Source organism: Thamnophis sirtalis, unplaced genomic scaffold (genome assembly GCF_051295495.1).
Source record: "Thamnophis sirtalis isolate CommonGarterSnake01/CBP01778 unplaced genomic scaffold, rThaSir2_p1.2 scaffold_1, whole genome shotgun sequence".
Taxonomy (NCBI): domain Eukaryota; kingdom Metazoa; phylum Chordata; class Lepidosauria; order Squamata; family Natricidae; genus Thamnophis; species Thamnophis sirtalis.
This window is the reverse complement of record NW_028261381.1, coordinates 123991217-124016627: the sequence shown is the minus strand read 5'-3', so window position 1 is coordinate 124016627 and position 25411 is coordinate 123991217. Positions and strand designations below refer to the sequence as shown.

Below are 25411 nucleotides of genomic sequence, written 5' to 3'. Positions count from 1 at the left end.
GGTCACCACAGACGCCCCCGACACAAGTGACTTCAAGCTGGCCATGCCCCCCCCCGGCCATGTTCCCCTTGCCCCCCCCTAGGTCAAACATAACCCTGAATGCGACCCTCAATGAAATAGATTTTGACACTCCTACACTCCTGCAATGAATTTATCTACTCTTCACCAACCCCTTTCCAAGCTATTTTCTCTGAAGGAAGCCCAATAATTGGATTATAGCAACTTTCAAGGGTTCTGCTTCGATTGAAACGTATGACTGGAACACATGATTTGGGTTCGAGTCGTAATATATCTCTGAAAAGCGCATTTCCTTGAAATAGCCGTCAGGGGAATGCAGCAGCAGCGAGATCGGAACGAAGTAGCTGCGGCAGTGTCGCCTCCCCTGCCCCCCCCCCCGAGCCCTCCGCAGCACATCCTGTACGCCACGCAAACCTCGAGTGGGATTCAGACCCGAGCTCCTTGAAAGACCGCAGATCCTTTTCTGAAGGAAATGGTCATTTGCCCTCGGGGGAGGGGAGGGGGCAGCTCCCCGGGGGTCTCGTTTGGTGCCTCCACTTCCAGAAATCCGTAGTTCAATTCCTGCAAAGTACAAGCCCGCAACGCCGCTGATTCAGAAGGCGCGACGCCCCCTCAGCTGACAAACAAGATTCCCTCCTCACAGGGTTCCTGAGGAAACGCCAGGCGCCTCCTCAGAAAAGGCGCCGCAGCTGTAACGCTCGGCCGAAGGCCCCGCCCTCGCCCTCGCCTGGGAGCCGCCTTAATACCGCCCCTTCGCTCTGGGCGGGTCGGACTAGTGGGTTAGGCCGGCGCTCGCGAGGCCGAAGGGAAGGGCTGGGAGAGCAGCCATGATGGTAGGTGCTAGGGGAGCTGTGGGCAAGGAGGGCTGGCCGGCTGGCTCGCCACTAACCTCTCTGTCGCTTTCTCCTCTCTCCCTTCCTTTCCTCTCCGGGATGCCTCGGGACACCTCGCGCTCCGCTACCGCCTTTGCCCGGGACAGGAAGGCTCAGACGACGGCCCAGATTTCCTTTCCGAGGAGGACCGAGGAGTAAGTGCTGCCTTTGCAGATTGGGGGGGGGGGGAGGGGAGGAGGCCGCCCCCAGCTGGAAGCGGGCAGTTTCATTTAGCCGTGGGGTGGGCGGCAGATGGCTCGGCGTGCGGGGGTCCTCGCGACCTTACCCTCCTCGGACTGGTGGGCGAAGGAACTGGGCAGCCGAAGGTGGTGGGGACGGGCGGCGGCGGGAGAGGGCCTTCTCCCGGGCAGCTTGGTCTGGCGGAACCAGGAACGGGCCGCGGTCGGTGCTCTGGGCCCGCTTTTTTTTATTTGTCAAATAATCCCTGACTGCTTGTGCCAGTTCTGAGGGGTGTTTTTCCCTTTAAGGTTTGTAAAGTCGGGCTAAAAATTAATAACCACTGTTATGAATAACCATCGAGAAAGGCTATAACTACGTCAAGGGCAACCGGAATGCTCGTTTCCTTTCGGAATAGGATTTGCTGCGAGAGTGTAAATGCGTCTGCAAGTCCAAGAGTTAATAGCGATTTCGTTGGTTTTTGGTCAGTTTCGTAAAACGAGTCCCTGTAATTTACCAGAAATAGCAGACTACGGTTAAAAGACTGTAGTAAAAGTCTTCCCAATACGTGCTAAAAGCAAACAACTGGTGGTTTAGTTCATACATTAGTGTACCTAGGGTAGCTCCTTAATTTCCCAAGGGGCACTTCAAAATGTTAAAACAATGCATAGTGTATTTTTTTTCTTTTTCATTTTATCCTTGCAATAACCTGCAAATTATGTTGGGTGAAAATTATTGTTTTTCCAGGCCATTTGGGCTATTATGATTTGGGAGCTATACCTTGGTTGGACTCCACCTGTATTATTTCTTTGACTTAGAAAGCTATATGGATATATTGTGTTCATTGCAAGAGTCATAGAGACAGTGATAGGTAGCCAGATATTTAAACTTTAAAGATAACATTATAGAAAGAAATATCAAGTAGAACTAGGCTATCAACTAGTTAAGCTGAATTTTTTGCCTTAAAACAATCAACTAGGCAAAAAGGGACTCTTTACAGTGATAATTCTTAATTCCCCCATTTCATATAAAATTGTTTTTTCAGAATTGCAGAAGTTAGATATGTTAGTGGATTGTAGGTGATTGGCAGTAGATTAGCCTGGGTCCTGATTCCCAATTGTGCAAGCACTAGGTGAAAATAATAGTTTGTCCTAAAATATAATTCTGAAATGAGAACGTTTTTAAAAGAACAAAATTGTACTTGACTGTTGTTGTTTTTTAAAAAACTAATTCAGTGTGAATTAGGACATACCTTTTATGGTATATAGGTTCCAAATAATGGAATTAAATTTAATTCTGATTGAAAAAGTAATACTGGAAATTCAAAAGGGAACACACCTATGGAATGGAAACACCACATTGTCTTGGTTATTTTCTCCAGTTCTGTTTTCTCTTAAGCTTGGAACAATTAGGGTAATACTATGCTTTGGAGAAGATTGTGGATTGATCTCAAGTTCTCTTATTACCGAGATAACATTAGAGTTTTTACTTGCAAAGTCAGAGCAGTGATGTTTATGTGATTTCTAACCAGGGATGTAAATATTTATATAATTTGTGGTTTAGAATATATGTTCCACTAAAATTGTGTAGTAATTGGCTCTGAAGTATAAAGGTTTTTCCAATTAGATATATTTATAATAATCTATTTTCTATATGCTTGGATGAGTTGCACTATTTTAGAGTGGTTTGAACCAATAGATGGATGATTAGGCTGCAATCCCGTGCATATGTATCCATGGCAAGACAATCTGAATTCAGTAAAAATTGTGTAACTGCACATAAGATTATACTTAACAACATAAATCATATTGTATGTACATTTTTCTCAAAACTAGTTCCTACATAATGTAACCATAGTGCCTTATCTGGTTGGGGTAAAGGGATGAATTAACTAGATATTTGGATTAACCCATAGGGCTGTTCCTTTTTAACATAGTTTTGTGTTCAAGAGAGTTGGGGACACAATTACAGTTAATTGTCATCTTGAAAAAGAGCAATGGTGCCATGGCAAAAATGCTCTGAGATCACTTGTCCTGAACAATTCAGCAATTTGATGGAAAATTCTGAATATATCAGAAGGTGTTTCATAAGGAAATCATGCGATGGAGGCTGGGGCTAACCTACTTCAATTTGCGTGCCCTTCAGAACTGTTAAATAAAATTCCTACTCGCCAATCATTGGCTGTAAATTCTGGAAACTGAAGTCATATATGAAGAATACTATATTGAGAAAGGCGGGCATGGGTTATTTATCTCTAATCTTGTTGCTAGAACCAGTAACTAGAGCTCTGTGAATTAAAGTATTGTTAGTTTTACAAATAATGATAGAAATACTTGACTGATTTACAGTACTACTGTGTAGTCTATTTGATAGCATTTTGAGAACCTGATCCCAACTCATTTTGTGTCTCTAACTTCCAATTTTTTTTCTATTGTCAGTAGAAAATAAGTGCAAGAGTTGAGTACTATAATCTTTTTTCTCTATGTGTGTTATGTTTTCAAAATGGCTTTCATATTGCTATTCTAGTGTTGTTGTTATAAAATATTCAATATCTGAGCAATTGATTAAATACTCTTGAAGACAGAGTGCTACTATTTAGAGTGGTGCTTCCTGTTTCTTGCCAACTGATCCTAAGCAGTATTTGTTTTAAAAGAATGGGTAGTACCAAGTAAACATTAGGTTACTATCACTTCTGCTGACAAACAAAAATGCCCTTGTGAAATGCTTTGTTGGAATGTTAGAAGGTCAATATTTTCTTGCACTATCTGATACACAATGAGAATAATAGATAAAACATTGCTGCTTGACCAGAAAACTGTTTCCTGTAGTGTAAAACTGCTTTTCCAAACCTTTTCCTTCATTACCTAAAATTGCTTAGGAGAAAGTTTTATCAAACTTCAAGGATGAGTTGTAACTTCCTTCCTTTCGCATTCTTATAACCTCGGAACAGTTGCTGAACAAATAGTTGTACTCTGAGAACTACCTCTATTATAAAACAATATCATTGAATAATCCTCATGTCATTTCAATAAGTTATCATTGTAATTTCAATTTTTATCTTAATATGAATACTTTGGGAGATTTTAAAATGTATTTTAGTATCTTTAAAGTAGTAATCTTTAAGTCACTTTAAATGTCTTGTGAAGGATAATGGAATTATGTGTTGCTACTTGAAAAATAATTTTTACTCAGTTTTGGCTTATTTGGGAAACACCTGTATAAAATAAGCCTGAATAATGCAGTAGCATTTTTTTTTAAGAAAAAAAATCTTAGTGTTTACTGAAAAGCTTGGACAAAATAATAGATATATCTGCATACTTATGCAGCGCAAAGTTTTATGTGTTTAAAAATTGTAGAGGTTTGGAACTTCTACCTGTATAAGTTTGGAAAAAAGGAAAAGGAAGCTGAGGTTCTAATTCTAGAGTTTTTTAGTATAAGCTTAAGTTACACTCTAATTTGGTGTCAAACAGAAGTAATAGAAATATAGGAAATTTACATTGCAGCCAGTAGGTCTATTTTATTTAATAAAAATCTTTCCCTTGAACAATACCATGTTTTTCCAAAAAGACGATCCCCATGAAAAGAAGCCCTATCATGGTTTTGAGCGTATGCGATCAAATTAAGCCCCACCCACAAAATTAGCCCTAATTAAGACCCACCCCACCCCGGAGTGCAGGGGGTGGGACGAGGCACCAGATGTAAAAAATAAGCTAGGATGGGGATGGGGGTGGAGCTGCCCTACTTACCAGGCCTTGCACACCACGATACCTGCCTCGCCTTCTTCAGCTGCTTCTTCTGAGGCCGCTTGCCGCCACTCGCACACATCGCTCTGACATCCGTTTTGCCTTTAGATGCCTGTAGTAAGGCATCTGCAGCTGATATCCAGAGCTCTATTATCAGCTGCAGAGGGCTTTCTGGAAGGCATCTGAAGGCAAAACAGAGCTCAAGGTGATGTGTGCGAGTGGGAGCAAATGGCTGCTGAAGAAGTGGGCCAGTAGCAGGCTTGTCGGTGCCACTACCGCGAGGTGAGTCAATAATTAGAACCCTCCAAAAAGAAGGCATAGCCATTTTTTCGGGGATCAAAAGAAAATAAGACCCGACCTTCCTTTTGGAGAAACACAGTAAGTCTGATAATTCATAATTAAATCAGGTGTTTTAAATTTGTGATTTAAATTCCTTTAAAATGTAAGTATTGCATTTATCTTAATCGTTTTAATACTAAATGTGAATGTAGCCCTATACTTTGCTGTATAGTTAATCTTTGAATCTATGCTTTCTCTTGAGGGCAAGGATAGAGAAAGTGGCAGTAGTAAGAGCAGGAGCTGTTGAAAACTGGTGGCAGTTAGGAGGTGATAGAATTATCCTGTGGTCATTGCAGGTTGTTTGTGGAACTCAAACAACTGCAATGCGATCCAAGACTATTTCAAAATATCGTGCACTACAAATGCTAGAAGCAGCAACTTCTGTTATTGGAGGCAACAAGTTCTTTCTGAGTATTGGTGCCAGAATCGCTAACATAGGTTAATTGGGAGATTAAAGAGTCTCTGGACACCCATGCGCTTCTTCCATTTTGTTTTTTTAGAAAAATAATATATCTTTGCTTTGTAAGGGAGCTAATTAACTTTCTCTGTCAAAAACATGTGTTAGGAATTTATGCATTAGTGAATTATTTTATTCCAAGGTATGAATGAAGTTACAAAGGAAAAATTAAAGTTAAGAGATCTGTTCCCATTTGTATCTCTTTTGGTAGAATATTCTAGTACTTACCACAAATGCGCGAACGACAAAAGCACGCCTCACTAAACCGCGGTGACAAAACCGCGCGACGAAGGAGCGATGAATGAGCCCTGAAGCGCGCCGACAGAAGCGCGCTGTAACCTAACCCTAAACCTAACCCTAACCCTAAACCTTACCTTAAGTTAAATCGCGCTTCTGTCGGCGTGCTGTTGTCGGCGCGCTGTTGTCGACGCACTTTTGACATCGCGGTTTTAGCGCCGTGGTTTTGTCGGCACGCTTATGACGTTCGCGCTTTTGTCGGGTCACGGTACTTAAAATCTCATGGCACCTAATAATATGCTGCAAATCTTTAACAATAACAACAAACATACAATATTTAACTTACTTACAAGCATTATTATTTTAAGTATGATTTTTGTCCTTTAAAAAGTATTCTGCCTAATATAAATGCAAATATTATTTTAGATGTCTAGCAAAAATACTTGTATTCATGTAAATAATAGTAATTTTAGCATAATTAATATTTGAACTGCTTCTTACTTTGAACCTGATGTATATTAGTGCATTTCATTTTTCAACATTTAGTTGCTTATAATGGGAGAAATCTTCTATTGCTATCATGTACCATTCATTATGCTTCCCTGATGCTAATTAGGCTGAAAAAGTTTCCTAAATTCTGCTTCTTTAGTCAGTATCAAAGAAATAATGAATCATTTCTAAATCAAGTAATTTTTGAGCTAATTATAAATGGTTTAGAAACATTATTAACGGAATTCAAATTTTATATCAGAGGGAATAATGGCAGTAACATAAATCATCATATTTCCAAGTAAAATTTATGCTGATTTATGTTACTGACTGCTGTCATTCCTGCTAGTCTATAGTGTTTTATAGTGTCTAATGTGGTTTTTTTTAAGCTAAAGTACAATCAAAATCCAATACAGTCTAATAACCTTTTATGTCCCTTACTAATTTATTTCTCTTTTTTAGCTTAGAGCTGTTACTGTAGATCTGCAAACTGATGCTGCTTTGCAAGTGGACATTTCAGATGCTCTTAGTGAAAGGGACAAAGTCAAATTCACTGTTCATACAAAGGTAATCCTTGACATTGCTTTTATTTACACTATAATTGATTTTTAAAAAGGGAAATAAAGCTTTGTGTAAAGATTAAATGTAGCGAGATCTCATTTTAATGAAGCAGTTATGGGCTGTGCCTTGGTTATGTCCAGCATAGCCAAAAGCCCAGCAAATTGAGACATTCTTGTATTTCAGATGATGGTTATTGGTACCATGTATATAATATACTCAATAACATTAGGGATATTTTGTCATTGGTGTGATGTAATTTGTAATATAATGTGGTTAATTTTATGTGAAATTTGTTACATTGAGATCTCCAAAAATGTATAATATTTTGATGTCAATCTTGTTGCTTTCACTAGGATTTAACTAAAATTTAAAATGTGTTAATGTATGATTAGGTTGATAATACACTTTTCCTCTGTGAAAATATGTAATACACATGAGGAAAGATTTACTATGCTATGGGCAGGGGAGCGAACATCAAACCTGATCCTAGATTTCCATGTTCTCCCCCCCTAATACTTGCTTAATTATTTTTTTCCTTTGAATGCCCTATTTATGAATCTGTTTGGTTGAGGTGTAATACTGTACTTTACTCTGAAGATATATTTGTCTTGTTTTTGTATTAACACGAGGTAAAGGACTTATTATTTCATTCATTCTATTTTGTTTTGCAGAGTTCTTTACCAAACTTCAAACAAAATGAATTTTCAGTTGTCAGACAACATGAAGAGTTTATTTGGCTTCATGATTCCTTTGTTGAGAATGAAGATTATGCGGGCTACATTGTAAGTAGTTTTTTTTCCAAAGAACTGTAAAAAGAGGATCTGACAATAGCAAATATTTTTGTACTTCCTGTTGAACGTTTTTGTGAAACACCATAGGATGTTTCATAAAAATTTATTCTTCTGAAAATGAAACCAGATGTTTCAAAGAATTCCAGGATGCAGTTCTTACTTCAATTTCCCTCTTGCTGCATCAGCATTTTTGCTGCTTAACCCAGGATCTTTCCAAGTCTTGGAAATACAACCAATTTTGTTGTATTTAAGTACAATGACAATAGAGATTATACTTAATATTTTACATCTGATTTACAAGTGATAAGAATAACAAACTCTCATGTACTGAAACATCCTGTTGATTACTTTTATTGCTGCAATCAAGGGAAGAGATATTTAGAGATTCTGAGATACGGCTGTTCAAAAAAGGTATAACTGATTATTAGGTTATGGACTTTTTTGAAGTGGAAGTATGCAAAAGTAGAAATATGAAATGTATTCCCTGTAATAAAATGGCAGTTGATTTAATATGAAGGAAAAATGGCATGCTTTTTGAATGCACTATTAATAGAAGTGTTTTCTAGTCTTAGAGAATTGTGCTTAATTATTTAAAGAATTGAATGTTGTAAGAAACAAAATAATTTAAACAAATAAATTGTTAATTAACAATAAGAATATTTTAACTTTTAGCAGCACATTTGCGCATTCTTTAATTGGAATATAAATTCAATTGTACCCATTTATTTTTGCTTCTGCAGCTAAATATTTCCTTTAACAGTATTTCCTGTTGATTTAGCTGTAGTAGGCAGATTTACTTTGTCTTTCTTTTTTATCCCAAAAGAATAAATTACACTGCCATGAATCCTGGTCAATAAGGCAAATAGTTAAGGGTGATTGATCTGAGGATATATTGCTAAGAAAGTTTGCCTTAAGGGATATTAGAAGTTTTACTTCTTGAAAATTATTTTCCCAGAATAAAAGTACATCTGCTGTTGCAATGAGGAAGGCCTGATAACTAATAAATGCCAAATGAGGAAGATGACACATATTCCTGAGTCTAGTACTTGATCAGTTTTTCATTATTGTACAGTGTAGTGGGAGAATAATATTACACATTTTATAGTGCTTTTTCAATGATATCACTATGAAGAAAAAAGTACTATTAATTACAAATTGTTAGCTACATTTGTAATTTTATATATTGCCAATAAACCACTGAATGGCTATGGTTTCAATCTCAATGACTTTTTAAAAAGATACTTGAATCTAAACTTTACAGCAATCATACTTAATTTTTGGATACTATTATTTAGAACTTCTTGAAGGAATTTCTGATTTAAAATGACCCATATTGATTTATAACAGATGCAACATATATTTTAAAATATGTCTTTTTCATAATATCATGAACTCCATATATTATAATTGGATAACATGAAACACATGTTATGTTGAACTATTATTGAAAATAATATTTAAATAATTTTTTTTAAACATTGCTGAAGCGGATGGCATAAATAAATTATTAATGAAGTTGAAGTAAGATTGATTTTTGTCTTAATACAATGGACAATAAAAGGCAAGAGGTTTGTGTTAATGTTGTTACCCAGCTTACAGTATGCTTATCCAAAGAGTTTTCACTGTGTAAAATTTAAAAATAAACCTCAAGTCATTTGACAGATACCACCAGCGCCACCGAGGCCTGACTTTGATGCTTCAAGAGAAAAATTGCAGAAGCTTGGTGAAGGAGAAGGATCCATGACTAAGGAAGAATTTACTAAGATGAAGCAAGAATTAGAAGCGTATGTGTATATATTTTTTATATTTCCAACTCCAAGTCTTTCTAGAAGTGTCAGGCATGTTGGCATACTTGCCTATAATTGCTGAATTAATATCTTGCTTGTATTAAAATAATGGAAGATTTGACTGACTGAAATTCGAGAACTACCTATAATGGACTGAGAATGCAAATTACTTCCTTCTAAAAGATTAGTGTCCTATTTTGTATATAAGAGCAAAATGAAATGTATATGCGTTTTTAATTTCTACATACCTAAAAATACATGATTATGACAGTAAGTACTTTGTTTATGAAGTTAATTTGGGGGATATCAAACCAGCTTCTACCATTAGCAGAATAAGGAATAAAATGATATTTGGTTATTAATCTGACCATGTATCTCTTATAGGGGAGATTTGTGGAGGTCCTGAAAAAAGGAGAAATTGACAGAAATAATCTCATTCTACTGAGTAATATCTTCTGTCAGCAAAAGGACAATAGTTGGATATTCTGAATTTTTACTCTCAGCTGTTAGGGAATAGTGAGAACTTAGGAGAAGACAACTTTCTTTTAGTTGACAGCATCACCACCAGATGGATTCGTAACTGGCTGACCAACCGCACTCAACGTGTAGTCCTCAATGGAACTGCATCTACATGGAGGGAAGTATGCAGTGGAGTACCCCAAGGCTCTGTTTTAGGCCCAGTACTCTTCAACATCTTCATCAATGATTTGGATGAGAGAATAAATGGGGAACTCATCAAATTTGCAGATGACACCAAACTGGCAGGAATAGCCAACACTCCAGAAGATAGGCTTAAGATACAAAAGGATCTTGACAAACTTGAACATTGGGCACTATCTAATAAAATGAAATTCAATGGTGAAAAGAGTAAAGTTCTACATTTAGGCAAGAAAAGTGAAATGCACACGTACAGTATTGGTACCTTGCTCAATAGTAGTAACTGAGAGGGATCTTGGAGTCCTAGTGGACAATCATTTAAATATGAGCCAGCAGTGTGCAGCAGCTGCCAAAAAAGCCAACACAGTTCTAGGCTACATAAACAGAGGGATAGAATCAAAATCAGATGAAGTGTTAATACCACTTTATAATGCCTTGGTAAGGCCACATTTGGAATACTGCATTCAGTTTTGGTCACCACGATGTAGAAAAGATGTGGAGACTCTAGAAAGTGTGCAGAGAAGAGCAACAAAGATGATTAGGGGACTGGAGACTAAAACATATGAGGAACGGTTGCAGGAACTGGGTATGTCTAGTTTAATAGAAAGAAGGACTAGGGGAGACATGATAGCAGTGTTCCAATATCTCAGGGGTTGCCACAAAGAAGAGGGAGTCAAACTGTTCTCCAAAGCACCTGAGGGTAGAGCAAAAAGCAATGGGTGGAAACTGATCAAGGAGAGAAGCAACTTAGAACTGAGGAGAAATTTCCTGACAGTTAGAACAATTAATCAGTGAAACAGCTTGCCTCCAGAAGTTGTGAATGCCCCAACACTGGAAGTATTTAAGAAGATGTTGGATAGCCATTTGTCTGAAATGGTATAGGGTTTCCTGCCTAAGCAGGGGGTTGGACTAGAAGACCTCCAAGGTCCCTTCCAACTCTGCTATTGTATTGTATTGTAAAGTTCCCCTACAAAGAATTGGTGGACTATTAGTCTTTCTGAAATTTCTCTTTAGTTTGAATAATTTTAATTTAATTTTAATTTAATAATAATTAAAATTTTAATTTCTTTTAATTAAATGCAATTAACTGCAGCATTTTATTTTGAAATCTATTGTTTTTCATGCAGAAACACTTACAAAATAATATTACTTTTTATATTTAGGGAATACTTGGCAATCTTCAAAAAGACAGTAGCTATGCATGAAGTCTTCTTATGCCGTGTAGCTGCTCATCCCATTTTGAGAAAGGATTTAAATTTCCATGTCTTCTTGGAATATAATCAGGATGTGAGTAATTAAATACATTCCAAAAAACATGTGCTTATCCAGAAAATAATATATTCATAATATTGAGCAATTGTAGAGCACTGGATTCATTTAAGAATTAGGTGCTTTTTGTTAAATAAAATTCAATATAAGGTAAAGAAATAAATTCTTTTTAAAATATGTGAACATGATGGCTAAAATTAGCATCTAAAAACCTGTCTTCACAAAGAAGGAACAGCATGATCTCTGCAGTAAACCTCTTGTCCCATTTACCATATTTTTTGGAGTATAAGACAACTTTTTTTTCCTCAAAAAAGAGGCTGAAAATCTGGGTGCGTCTTATACACTGAATACAGCATTTTTTTCCTCCTGAAGCCTCACCTTTCACAAAAATGGCCGTGCATACCCTTATGGAGGCTTTCAGAGAGCTCCTGAGGGTTGGAGAGGGCAGAAATGAGCAAAGAATCGGACCGTTTCCCCCCCACCCCAGCCCGCAGTATAAGCCTCCACAAGGCTATGCATGCAATATTTTTGACAAAAAACAGGCCCGTTTTTGTGAAGAATGGGCCTTTTTTTGCTCATTTTTTGGGGGGGGATTCCTCCAGGAGCACTCTGCAAGCCCCCCCCAAGGCTATTGATGCTTTTTTTTTTTTTTTTAATGGGCCAGGTTTTGCGAAAAACAAACCGTTTTTGGGAGGTTTGCAGAGTGCCAAAACTTTTTTTCCCTTTCGGAAAGCTCTCTAACTGATTGATGAGAATTACATTGATCAAGTGCTGTGCCAGCAGAAACAAGGTCTTAGGTGCTGCAGATTGTCAGCGATTTCTTCTCCAGCACATGGATAAATACATCTGGAAACATCTACCTACCTACCTACCTACCTACCTACCTACCTACCTACCTACCTACTCTCTCTCCCTACCTATCTACTGTATTTCTCTCTCTCTTTCTCTACCTACCTACCTACCTACCTACCTACCTACCTACCTACCTACCTACCTACCTACTGTATTATCTCTCTATCTATTTCTCTTTCTATCTCTATCCCTTTATCTACTTATCTACCTAACTACTCTCCCTCTCTCTCTACCTACTTACTGTATTTCTCTCTCTTTCTCTCCCTCTCTCCCTCTCTATCCCTCTATCTACCTACCTACTTTTTAAAAAATCTGCCTCTTCAAAACCTTGGTGCATCTTATACTCCAAAAAATACGGTAATAGATTTTTCTTTGAAAAAACAATGATGCAGAGGATATGGCAGTTCTAAAGATTGTTGGGTATGTTCGTTACAGAGATCAAACTTTGATAAGGATAACAGGAACTATTCTCTTAGGAGTCAAAGAGGTTAAAATGCAAAAGATGAAGAGATATAAAACATTGACAGCTCTTCCAGTAAAGGGTAGCAAAGAGAACAGCTCCCTGAGGAAGTAGAGAAATTGTTAACAGTAAAATTGAAAATATGTAGTATTCAAGGTGGCCAAGGTGGCGCAGAGCCAAGGTGGCGCAGTGGTTAAATGCAGCACTGCAGGCTACTGCTAGATCAGCAGGTCAGCGGTTCAAATCTCACCGGCTCAGGGTTGACTCAGCCTTCCATCCTTCCGAGGTGGGTAAAATGAGGACCCAGATTGTTGGGGGCAATATGCTGACTCTCTGTAAACCGCTTAGAGAGGCCTGAAAGGCCTATGAAGCGGTATATAAGTCTACTGCTATTGCTATTGCTATTCCCGCCACCCCCAATTAATTCAAGGTTAATGTGACAGCAACAATTATTTCTCAGATTGGGAGAACTAGTAATAAAATAGAAATGATAGCTGGCATAAATATGGGATGTCATTAGGGAGGGGAATTTACAACTTTCTATTTTCCAAATCCAGAAAGGATTTTGAGTTGTAATTGTGTTGAAATGAAAAAACAAGATGCCTTTTTGGGTGGTAGTATGAAGAAATTGAAATACAGTTGATCTTCATTATTTGGGATTCCATAAAATAAAAGCAAAATAAACCATAACACACACAAACCCGCAAACCAATACTCATACTACCTTCACATTATTTGTGAACATGTACAAACTGGGGAAAAATCCCCAGCTGAGGATTAGCATTCACTAATTCAGTGTTTTGGCAACGTTATAGAACACAAATACCATGAATAACAAGATTTTACTTTAAATGTGTAGTACTATACTTTCCCTAATAATCTGCTGAGAAATCACATTTGAAATGGATGATCCCAAGTTCTAGAATTTGTGAAAGAAAGATTTTATTAGCATTCTCTTGATTGTGCTTATTAAACCTCTAGCAAGTTCTGCTTTAGAATATTAATGCGTATAAAATGCTTCAGTACTATCATCTGGCTGTTGGTTTCTGTAAATGTTCATTAATACAATATCCTTTGAAATAACTTCAATAGAAATGTTCAGTAACATTGATTAGCAATTAATTCAGCTTCACCTGCATTGCCGCTTCACCAAAGTATATTCGAAATGTGAGACTTGCTATTATTGAATATAGTGACAACTATTAGTTTCTAAAAATAGGATTACATAGATTAATGATTGCTAGTCAATGTAATTATATAAGAGATATTCTTATTTATCAGTTGTTGGTAAATAGTCATAGGAGAAAGCAATTGCTTTTGTACTCTGGTACTAGGATTTCCAGAAACATCTTTTTAGCCATGGAGAAGTAAAATGTTAGTTTTCAGGCCTAGTCATCTACTGAAATAAATATCCTATTTACTCCTAGCAAATTACATTAGAACAACTATTTGGCACTGAAAAACTTGAAATAAATGTAATACAATAGAAAATTAGAATAGATATACAAATACTGAAAAGAAATCAGTGTTGTGTTGTGGTTAATGTGATGAATTGGGGATGTTACATCCACCTCCAATCATGTAAGTAATTCACTGATTTACTTTGAACCAGTCACTCTTTTACCAGCCCCAGCCTACCCACACATTGGGGTGGGGTAAAATGAAGGGAGCTAGCCAGTTAAATTACTTTGAGATCCTGAAAAAAATTGATACATTAGAAATGCATCTAATAAATAAGAAAGTAAGCACATCAAAATCCACTGTAACTGGATAGTGAATGAAATGTTACTGTACAAAGCTGGAAATGAAAATGATACAACATTCTAGTATCTAATATCTTTAGTGAGAACTGCTTTGAGTTAATAACATCTCTGAATTGAAAAAAAAATAAACTTACATTATGCATTTCTCTTATTTCAGTTGAGTGTACGGGGAAAAAATAAGAAAGAGAAACTTGAAGACTTTTTTAAAAACATGGTTAAGTCTGCTGATGGGGTCATTGTTTCAGGAGTAAAGGTGAGCTTTTAAAATCCATTGCATCATTTTTAAGTATTGTTAAAAGATATGAATTTAAATAATTTGCAAGACAGGAATATATCTCAAGTAATTTGCAGAAAACTATTGTATACAAAGAGTAACTCTTTCCAACATACCATTGGTTTTGAATCTTTCTAGTGTTAAAAATTTCTGGGGGACTTTGCTTGGGACTCTTGCGGGGCTGGATCTTTTTAGCTTTTCTGAAGGAATTGACACCTGGTCTCTATCCTGGAAATAGAAATTGTAGAATGATTCTTGTGGTCTGTTTACTTCCTAGGACTGCTGCAGAGATGAGTCATAAATATGTAGCATATTTCCATATGAGATCATCTAATTTTGAAATGCTTGCCAAAGTAATATAATTTCAGAATTTTCTCATTTTATACCTGCAATTTAAATTATGTGGGCTAAATGGCATTCTCAGTCTAAGGACCTCCAACTTTGACAGGTCATTGGAAATAACTTAGAATTTAAAAGATACAGTATAGGCAATCTCACACAAGTGGTATGTTCAGTCACAAAGTACTAATACATTGAAAGTTGTTCTCCATCATTTCCTCTAGCCTTCTATGCAAGTGGGTACATTTCCAAACATTGTCATTCAAAAGTGTTCTATTTATACCATTCAATTGGTGCATGACTCCTTTAAGACAAAATGGATTCACATTTTTAGATGTGAACTGTAGAGGAAACACAGAAAAGGAGAAAAATATTTTCATATTTATCCTTCCTATATTTATACATTACATAGCTTGCTGGATTTTGTTACTTTTCCCAACTTGGTGTTCTTCAGATGGGTTGAAAATTTCAGGCTTTCAATGGTTATGCGGGAGTACAATTTTGAACAACGCAATTCCATTTTATCAGAATTGTTGCATCTGGTGTTATTTATCCGAGCTTTAGAAAAAGAAATCACCTAGAAATATATCAGTGTGTTGAAATGCTACTATAGTAGAATTTTGAGTTAAAATTATGGATATGTAACTGCTGTTTCTACCATTGATCTTTGTTTATCCTGAGGCAGTTACATTTTAACTTGTTCAATTAAAATTAATTGCTTCTCTTCAAATTATTCTGCTTACTTCCGATGTGTCTTGGCATGCAGGATGTAGATGATTTTTTTGAACATGAAAGAACATTCCTAGTAGAATATCACAACCGTGTCAAGGATTCTTCTCTCAAGTCTGATAAAATGACAAGATCCCACAAAAGTAAGTTGCCTGCTGATACCTAGAAAGTATTTTGGAGCCATTAGGATAAATACCATTAAGTTGTAAAATATTATTAGTTTGTAGATTCCATTTTATAGGATAAATCTGGAATATATGACAAGGATGGTTCCACCACAAAATCGCGGAGGACAAAATCGCGCTCGACGAAAGCGCGCATTTGACGTCATCACAGCGCGACGAAAACATCACGCTGTGATCGAAAAATGTAAAAATAAAGCTAAAACCTTACCCTAACCCCCCCAAACCTAACCCTAAACCTAACCCTTAACCTAACCCTAAATCTAACCCTAAACCTAACCGTTAACGTAACGCTAAACCTAACGCTAACCCTTAACCTAACGCTAAACCTAACACTAACGCTCTAAACCTGACCCTAACCCTTAACCTAACCCTAAACCTAACCCTTACCTTTATGTGAATCGGCTTGCTTTAATTTTAATTTTATTTCAATTTTTAATTTTTTTCGTCGCGCTGTGATGACGTAACATGCGCGCTTTCGTCGAGCGCGATTTTGTCCTCTGCGCTTTTGACGGGTCACGGACAAGGATAAATTTTGGAAAAATAGTGACAATGTGGAAGTGACAAACTCTGTTTTGTTATTTTTTATTTGTGTTTTCAGAATTTTCTGATGCCAAACAAATATTGCCTGAACTTTTGTTTATATCTTCCAAATAAGTTTTGAGATTTAAGACAGGTGTGACTTTAAAGAAGAATATGAATCACATGGCTGCTCTCAAAATTGTGGATGTACTTCATATATAAATATGATTAATGTAGAAAATCTAACAATATAAAATGAATTTAATGCCACATCTTTTTCTTTTCAGATGTTGCAGATGACTACAATAGAATTGGTTCTTCATTATATACATTGGGAACACAGGACTCCACAGATATATGCAAGTAAGTCTCTCTTAAAACATACATAGCTTAAAAAATGATAGCATATAATTTTGAATGTTTTTAAATTGATGTACATACCATGTAGTAATTTCAGCTATTTTTCTCTCAACTTTGCACTTGGCTTTATGAAAATCCCTGCCATAGTTCTTAACAGATTTTCTAAGTAGATCTTACATTTAGAGAATGTTACCTTTACAAAGTGCTACTTCTGTACATTAAAGAATTTATTATAAACAGGATAGCTATAGAGCTAAGTTGAAAAATCTTATAAAATAAACCAAATTATGTTTTTTAAAAGTAGTATACTATTATTTTCTTTTGTAACATCTTTTAAATAATAGTGACTGCTTAAATCAATTTAGATTAAATATCCTTTGTTGCCATTGCAAATACTTGAGAGATGTCTCCAGATAATAAGCTCTTGGTTTGTTTCTTTTTTAGGCTAGGTTTCTTTGGATCCTATTCCAACTACACAATATGATTTAGCAACAGATTCTGTACTGTAGTCTTTCTCTGCTCTAGTTGTTGTTTTGCTGTTTATGGTTTATACGATGTTTGAAAATGCCCAATGTTCTGTGATTAGAATTATTTCTCAGTCCATCACATATTGGGTCTTTGCTTCCTGCTTGAAGCTGATTGCATCACAGCATTGCTTTCTTCTTCCCTCTGCCAATTTGATCTTTTTTATTTCATTAGACTTAGAAAGTTTGCTTTCTCAGTTTTGAGTTCTGCTGTCTTCAGTCACCACCACTGCTACTACTAATTTATTAATTTTACATGCAGCTCAATTCTTAGTGACTGAGTGGTTTAGAAATTGTTAAAAACTTTAAAACAAAATAACAAAGCAAAATGGAACAAAGATGATAACATAAAAAACAAACAGATGGTTTGTAAGGTAAAAGGTAAAATAAAAAACAGTGTGCTGCAGTCATGCACACCATAGGCCTGGACAAAGAAACAAGCTCTTCAAAACAGTAGAGTAGGGGTTGCTCAAATCTTGAACTTCATTCCAGAATGCTGTAAAAGAATATAAAGATTCCAACATTTAAACTTTCCCTTTAAAAAAAAAAAATCTGTTCATCAAATTTATTACTTTCTTTTCCAAGATAAAATTGCAGTTGTGAACTTTTAGAACTGCTTGTAATCCTGACTAAACAGGTATAACCCAAATAGTGTGCTGTCTCATGTCTGTGTTGAACAGCTTGAGGAAATATTGACCTTTTTTAATTGGAAAAAGTATGTATGTAATAATCTTAATACAGTAAACTGAGCCAGATGGTCCAGTGAGATGTGAGGCTCCATTTTTTTTAAAAAAATCTTTGTTTAGTTATTTAAACATTTTACATAGCCTTGTATGATTTACATGGTTATCATCTTAGAGTCTGTTCTTCAGAAAGGTTTACAGAGATGAATTCTGCCCCCCAGTAAAAGCTTTTTGAGGGGCTTCAGAAAAAGATTGTTAATGCTTATGAGGCAACAACCATAAGTCATCCGAAGATATGTGATACTTTAGGAGATTGAAAAGACCCCAGAGCAAACAGTAAAAGATCTGCAGGCCATGCTTACATTGTTTGATGTCAGTATTCCTGATTCGATTCTAAAGAATACACTGAACATGAGTTGTGTGCATGGTAGGATGAAAAGCACTGTTGTCTAGATGGCACATTGCTGCCTATTTGAAGTTTGTCGAAGATGACTTGGATTTTCCAGCAGTCTTAGAGGGACCACGGTCTTCAAATTATAAAGTGCACTGGATGACATTCGCTCATATTGGATGGTTTCTCCCTATTATTTAGAGCTATCTTAAAGAAAATTGGGGCAGTTAAATAACAGTGTATGCCATCTTGAAGATTTGGGAAAGGGGTAACTGTAATAAATATTAAGGAAGTTACTTTGATAACTATTGAAAGTTAACATGATTCAGTAGTTTCTGTGTATCATTGATAATGTGATTCACCAGGCAATTATTAAAATGGAATGATCCCCACCATATACTACAAACAAAATTATGACCAGAAAACTATTTACTATATTTACTTTTCATTTACAGATTTTTCCTGAAAGTATCTGAATTGTTTGATAAAACAAGGGTATGTATTATGAAAGATTGCAAGATTTCAATTTGGTTAACTTACAGGTTCTTCAGATGTTGGTATTTTTCTCTGGTTTGGGGTCCTGTGACATCTTACTATTATTCTGTGTTACCTATGCTTCCAAAATGCCTCCTGTCCAAACCTCTAAAAACATTATTTAATTAACCAACAAAAAACCACAGACTAATGACAAATACAAATATAATAAAGACCATAAACTTCTACAAAGTAGTACCTTTTGTACCAAGGTGTACCAAGGTGGCGCAGTGGTTAAATGCAGCACTGCAGGCTACTGCTAGATCAGCAGTTCAGCGGTTCAAATCTCACCGGCTCAGGGTTGACTCAGCCTTCCATACTTCCGAGGTGGGTAAAATGAGGACCCAGATTGTTGGGGGCAATATGCTGACTCTCTGTAAACCGCTTAGAGAGGGCTGAAAGCCCTATGAAGCGGTATATAAGTCTACTGCTATTACTGCTATTACCTACTTTCAGTTTGATCAGAGGAATATTTGTGGGATCACCACTCTCAGTATTTTAGGAAATAGCCAGTCTACTTTATCCTCACCATGCATAATGTTATACACCTCAATCATGTCTCCTTTTATTCAACTCTAGATTCTTCTAGATTAAAAAGCCCAAAATGTCACAATCTTTCTGATAGGGAAACTCCTTGCTCACCTTAGTTGCCTCCTCTGAACCTTTTTTAGCTCTACTATATACTGTTTAAGTTGCAGTGACCAGGCATTTTAAGATGTAGACAATAGCTTTTTGTAAATGTCTGCTTTTAATAAATAAAGTAGGAGCATGCAATTGGGACACTATAAATGGAGATGGTTTGTACTACCTAAAATATTATCTCTGATTTGCTTTTCTTGTTTAGAAAGTAGAGGCCCGTGTATCTGCTGATGAGGATCTTAAACTCTCAGATCTTCTAAAATACTACCTAAGAGAATCACAAGCTGCAAAGGTAAACTGAGTTTCTGGTTGGAAAAGTGTCTTGTAAATTTAATGTAACAGAATAACAGCCTGAAAATATTCAGAAAGTAGAATTCAATGGAACTAATATTTGATGTGCTAAAGTGTTTAGATGGTCCCAATCATTGGTTTGTACTAAGCCATATTTGCTAAAAACTCATAACATATGATCCTTTCAGTTTGGGTGTGTGTGAGGATGGGGAAATGAAACAAGCATAATGGAAACATAAGTATTCTTGTGCTGTAGTTACTTTTTTTAAAAAGACAGGATGATTGATTCAGTTGGTTACTTTAGTAGTTACTTGTTTTTTGATATAGTTCCCCTTAAAGAAACGAGCTTTCATTTTTATGATAGGAAAATATTGTTTAGTTTTGTAAAATGACTATCTTAATAATAGATAGAGTAAAAATACTATTTGAGTAACATTGAATCTTCCATTAAAGTATTATTTGCAAAGTTAATACACACAATTGGATTTTATTCCTTTTTTATTTATTACAGGACCTTCTGTATAGAAGATCAAGGTCATTGGTGGATTATGAAAATGCTAACAAGGCACTGGATAAAGCAAGAGCAAAGAATAAAGATGTACTGCAAGCTGAAAATACTCAGCAGCTTTGCTGTCATAAATTTGAAAAAATATCTGAATCAGCAAAACAAGGTACCAAACTAGTTTTGGAAATTGTCATATTTTACAATGCATTAATTTCCAGAAGAGTAAGTCCTATGGCACCTTAAGGCTAATAAGTTAATTATGGTGTAATACATTGTGGACTACAGTACACTCCCATCAGACTTCAATCTTCTGAAATACAAGAATAGGCAGGTAGTCCTTGACTTATGGCCATAATTGAGCCTGACAATTATTGTTATAAATCAGGATGATCATAAAGTGGGTCATTATGTGACTGACCTGATTTTATAACAGTTTTTATGGTGGTCATTAAGCGAATCTGGTGATCATATAGCAAATACAGTGGTGGTTAAGTGAACCCAATGGTTAAGCAAACTGAAAGTAAACACCAATTTCTGGAAAAAAAATAAATTGTGGTCATGTAACTATAGAATACTGCAAATGCCTGTGGATGTGAGCTAGCTGCCAAGCACCAAAGTGCAGTCATGTGACTGGAGGGGCAGGGCAGCGGAACTTTGGAACCAGGTCTAAATAGTTTTTGGGGGAAGGGTCGGCCATGGTTTGAATGGTCAGTAAGTGATCAATTTAAGTTGAGGACCAAGTATGTGTATTTACATTTTGAGGAGTGGTGAATTTCTAAGAATTCAGAGGAAATGAAATGCAGGCTATATGGACAGTGGTAAGGAGTGATAATAATGAAATATCTCTATTGCATTTGATTTACTTCTAATATTGTTTACATTTCCCCTTACTCCCAGCCCCCCTGCCATCCAATACTTCTGTAAATACTAGTAGCACCATAGCATGAAATGGACCGAAATTCACAAAAGCTAATACTTTGTTAACATTTAAGATTCTGTAAGATATGGAAATTGTTTTTTTTAAATGCACTTAATACCTGTATTAAGTATTCTTCACTAGTCTGTATTCCTATAAGAAAATGCTTTTGTTATACATTTGTTAAATTGTCCTTGTAATCAGAAATTGTAATGCTGATTGATAGGTTTAACAAAATTAAAGTGTTTAGAATGGTAATTAAATCAATTTAGGGTCACTGAATGTTTAACCAGATTACCTGGCAAAAACTCACTCTGTTAATATCTGAGTTCCTTCTCAGTAGGATAGAAGACTGCTAGGCAATTGTAACTAGAAAATCTAAACCAGTTAAAATAAAAGTAAGTTTTTATCCTAGAGTGTCCAAATATGATGATTATGGATTGTAATATTGTTAGAAGTTTTTTTATCTATTACACAAAATATGATGACTTTATGATTTAATTACCATATTTTTGGAGTATAAGACACACCTTTCCCCCCTAAAATAGTGTGGAAATGTTGGTGCATCTTATACACCGAATAGAGCCATTTTTGGCCTCCTGAAGCCCTGCCCCCGCATTCCATTTTTGCGAAAAATGGGGTGTTTTTCACAAAAACAGGGCCTTTTTTTGCCTTCCCTCAGTCTCCAGCAGGCTTCAGCAGGGCTAGGGCAAAGCAAAAACAGGGGCGTTTTTGCTTTGCCCCAGCCCTGCTGAAGCCTGCAGTGCTGCTGGGGGCTGAGGGAAGGCAAAAAAAATTTTTTTTCCTTTACTACCTCTTTGAAATCTTGGTGCGTCTTCTACACCAGTGCATCTTATAGTCCAAAATACAGTATATAAAGTCACTTGGCTAGATTTAATGCTGTTAGATCTAATATTGTTGGACTTGATATATCAAGCTTATAAAAGAACTGCTGGATTAAACTTTATGTTTGGATCTAAGCAGAATTCTCTTAAATGTTACATTTTTATGACTGAAATGCCAAATCTTTTCATTTCCCACAGAACTTATAGATTTTAAAACTAGAAGAGTTGCTGCATTCCGGAAGAATCTAGTAGAACTGGCGGAATTGGAACTGAAACATGCTAAGGTTATTGTGTTTTTTTTCCTTGTAATTTAAATATTGTGCAATGTAGAAGCCAAAATAATACACAATATATCTTGATTTAAAATTTGAGATGGAAATTAAATATGTGTGATACATAGTTTATAGCCTTTTAAGACAAAGGATGAGAAATCTCAATTTGAATTAACATTTCAGGGTTACCTCTAATATAGAATATTTTTTTCTGAATCAATTTTGATAATTGAAGCAGCAAGTGTTGGAATTAATGGAAGCTCTGGCATCAGTTATATTTGCATCCTTCATATGTTGCAAGTTTGTGTGCTTTTTCTATTTTCCAACTCATTAACTAGAAGTAACTTTTTTAATTGAAAAAAAGGAAGATGGGGTTGTGGTTTTCATAGCAACAGTGAGGTACTTTGGATAGATGTTTTAGTGAAAAGGAGTAAGAGATGAAGTTATGTCTCTTAGATAAACTATTTTGTTTAGAGCAGATTATTAGTTTAATTTTTTTTCATAAACCCCTTTTGTAAATCGAAAAATAAGTCCATGCCCAGTTCCTTTTTTATCATTTTGTCACCTTTTTTCATCTTTGTATCATGTGTTTTCATTCTATGATACCTCTCATAACCCTTAATTTCTCCCCCCCCAATATTTCTCTATGAACTAATATTTGTATCCCATCTTCAACCTGTCTATCCATATATTATCCCATAGTTTTGTCTGCCACATATTTCATTTCTTCTTTATAATCTTCTTAAAAATACATTTTCAGGTACAGCGATAATTGCTTTCAGATTGGTTATAAATTTCTTTCACAGTTCTTAAAAAATATTTTAAAATGTGTCAAATGTCATATCTTTATTTCTCATTTTTGAAGATTTCACTTTTCTTTTTCTTGCCTGAAACTTTAATTCTCTCTAATGGTCCATCTCTATATTTAAATCTCAGATTTCATTACTGTTTCATTTTTAACTTATTTTTTCAAAAGGACTTTAGGAAAAGTCCTAATATTCCAATTTCTTTGGTCCCTTAATCCATTTAAAACTTTCCTTAAATTCTAATCCAGCATTTTTGCCATCAGTTTTATATTTTTAAAATTATTTAAGCTTCTAAATGTCAAGTTTTTAATGTTTTTTTTCTTAAAACAACTTTGAAAGCTGAGAGTCAACTTTGATTGAACAAGCGTAAAAGCCTAATAAGTAAAAATAACTACACTCAGACTTCCCCAGCCAGGGTATTCTTTTGCTGTGTGGGTTTTAATTATCACGATTCCTGAAAAACAATATGACAATTGCTGAGAATTCTGGGATTCTGGCAGACACTAATCAAATAATGTGTTGAAATCATTGGAATACTCAGAAAATGATGGCAGTAAATTTATTTTTAATCTTGTACATCTTAATCTTTACATTTTAATTGGTAAATTGAGTTATAAGTGTTGAATTTATTTTTTATTATATATTATCATTGCTTTCAGTGCCAATTTGAGACATTAACAGAATATTGCAATTTAAAAAATGAACATCAAATGGCTTCCACTTGCACTTTAGCTGAAAATGTCAGTGTTAGTAATGGGTAACAACAGTAAGAGCAGTTTATGAAAGTCTAGAACTACTAAATCCCAGTATGATTTGTTCAGAAACTGGATTATATAAAATAGTCTTGTCAATTCATTTAAAATGATGTGCATCTTTAATAATATTACTAGTTTGAGAAAGGAGGAAATCACAAATTAACAGTGACCTTTGTGTTTTTTTTCATTACTACAGGGCAATTTACAGCTGTTGCAGAGCTGTCTGGCAGTGCTTAATGGTGATACATAAACTAGAATCTATCATCCTGTTAATAAGGGCTGCCTTCCACTGGAGTTTACGACTTTGAGTTAATATTTACAACTGGGTGGATTTGGTGACAAAGGATACACAAACACGTTCCTTTTTTTCCAAAAAATAAAAACAAAAAACACATAAGCGTATCAGAATAATTCCAAATTATATGAAGCAACAATATATTTGCTAGAAATATTCACGTTAATTTAATCACTGTACACTCTTATTGTCCAAGAAACCAAATGTTCTGAGTCTTTCTTTTGTGAAAGTAGCCAATAGAATTATGTTTTTGTTTAAAGCTAGTGTTAAATATTGCTGCCATTCTTACTTTACTACCTTTGTAATGTCTGAAGCTGATTTGAAACATATGGTTTCAAAACAATTAAATATTGCCACTAGGTGTTTGGATAATGTTACTGTAAAGCATTGTTTTGGTTATTTCACATATTGTTATCAAGCATCTTAACTTTTTCAAATAACATTTCCTAGAAATTTTGGAGCAAACTTTATGTAATCTTTATAATACAACCTCAGAAAAAAAAGCAAATGCATTAGTATATTTGCCTTAACTTGTAGACTAATCCCAATTACTGTAAAATAAACAGCGCAATCATTGAATTTTTCTAAAATCACAAGTCATTGTATCATTGTAATTGTTAAGCCTGATGTTCTGATAATTGTCTCCACTTTATACTTTTTAATTATGTTTGTTTTTAAATAAATACTTGATTCCCTACTAGTACATATATAAATTGAGAACACATGTTTAGTGCATCATATAGAATACAGGGCTGGAAAAGATTTGGGGTCTTAAGTCCAGTCTCCTGCTCAGAGGAGGAATCCAAATTAAAGAATTCCACACAGATAGCTTTTAGTCGCCACTTGAATATATTCCACAAAACAGAGTCTATCAATTGGGCTCTAATTACTGGGTAATTAATTTCTCTGTCAATCTGTTATGTTAAAAAGTATTTTTTTTAAACATTCAATTAGAATTTGGCTTTCTACAATTGCTTCTGTATTTTATACCTTGGAATGAGAAAACACCGATCTTGACATCCTTCATTTCTTTCCTCAGTTGTTTTTTAAGGTTAAACATTTCCCAGTTCTTTCACT

General features: G+C 35.5%; 1 protein-coding gene across 2 annotated transcripts; it reads left to right on the top strand.

The window, feature by feature from the left end:
• The first annotated feature begins 761 nt into the window (after nucleotides 1-761).
• Nucleotides 762-25047, top strand: SNX6 (sorting nexin 6). 2 transcript variants are annotated; one of them, XM_087723531.1, is made up of 14 exons: nucleotides 762-851; nucleotides 998-1045; nucleotides 6795-6899; nucleotides 7565-7675; nucleotides 9347-9468; nucleotides 11292-11415; nucleotides 14630-14725; nucleotides 15852-15957; nucleotides 16806-16881; nucleotides 18932-18971; nucleotides 19855-19941; nucleotides 20452-20611; nucleotides 22405-22490; nucleotides 24236-25047. In XM_087723531.1, the coding sequence occupies exons 1-14, from the start codon at nucleotides 846-848 to the stop codon at nucleotides 24287-24289; spliced, it is 1221 nt and encodes a 406-aa protein (XP_087579657.1). In that variant the 5' UTR covers nucleotides 762-845; the 3' UTR covers nucleotides 24290-25047. The 2 variants fall into 2 exon arrangements, with proteins under 2 accessions (XP_087579657.1, XP_087579663.1); XM_087723537.1 differs by lacking the exons at nucleotides 762-851; nucleotides 998-1045; nucleotides 6795-6899 and having other exon boundaries at nucleotides 9336-9468.
• The last annotated feature ends 364 nt before the right edge of the window (nucleotides 25048-25411 follow it).

Excerpts from the sequence above, each read along its gene's own strand:
- SNX6 (XM_087723531.1), top strand. Across the intron at positions 16,882-18,931 it reads GACTCCACAGATATATGCAA|ATTTTTCCTGAAAGTATCTG; the intron begins GTAAGTCTCTCT and ends TTTCATTTACAG. Across the intron at positions 19,942-20,451 it reads GAGAATCACAAGCTGCAAAG|GACCTTCTGTATAGAAGATC; the intron begins GTAAACTGAGTT and ends TATTTATTACAG.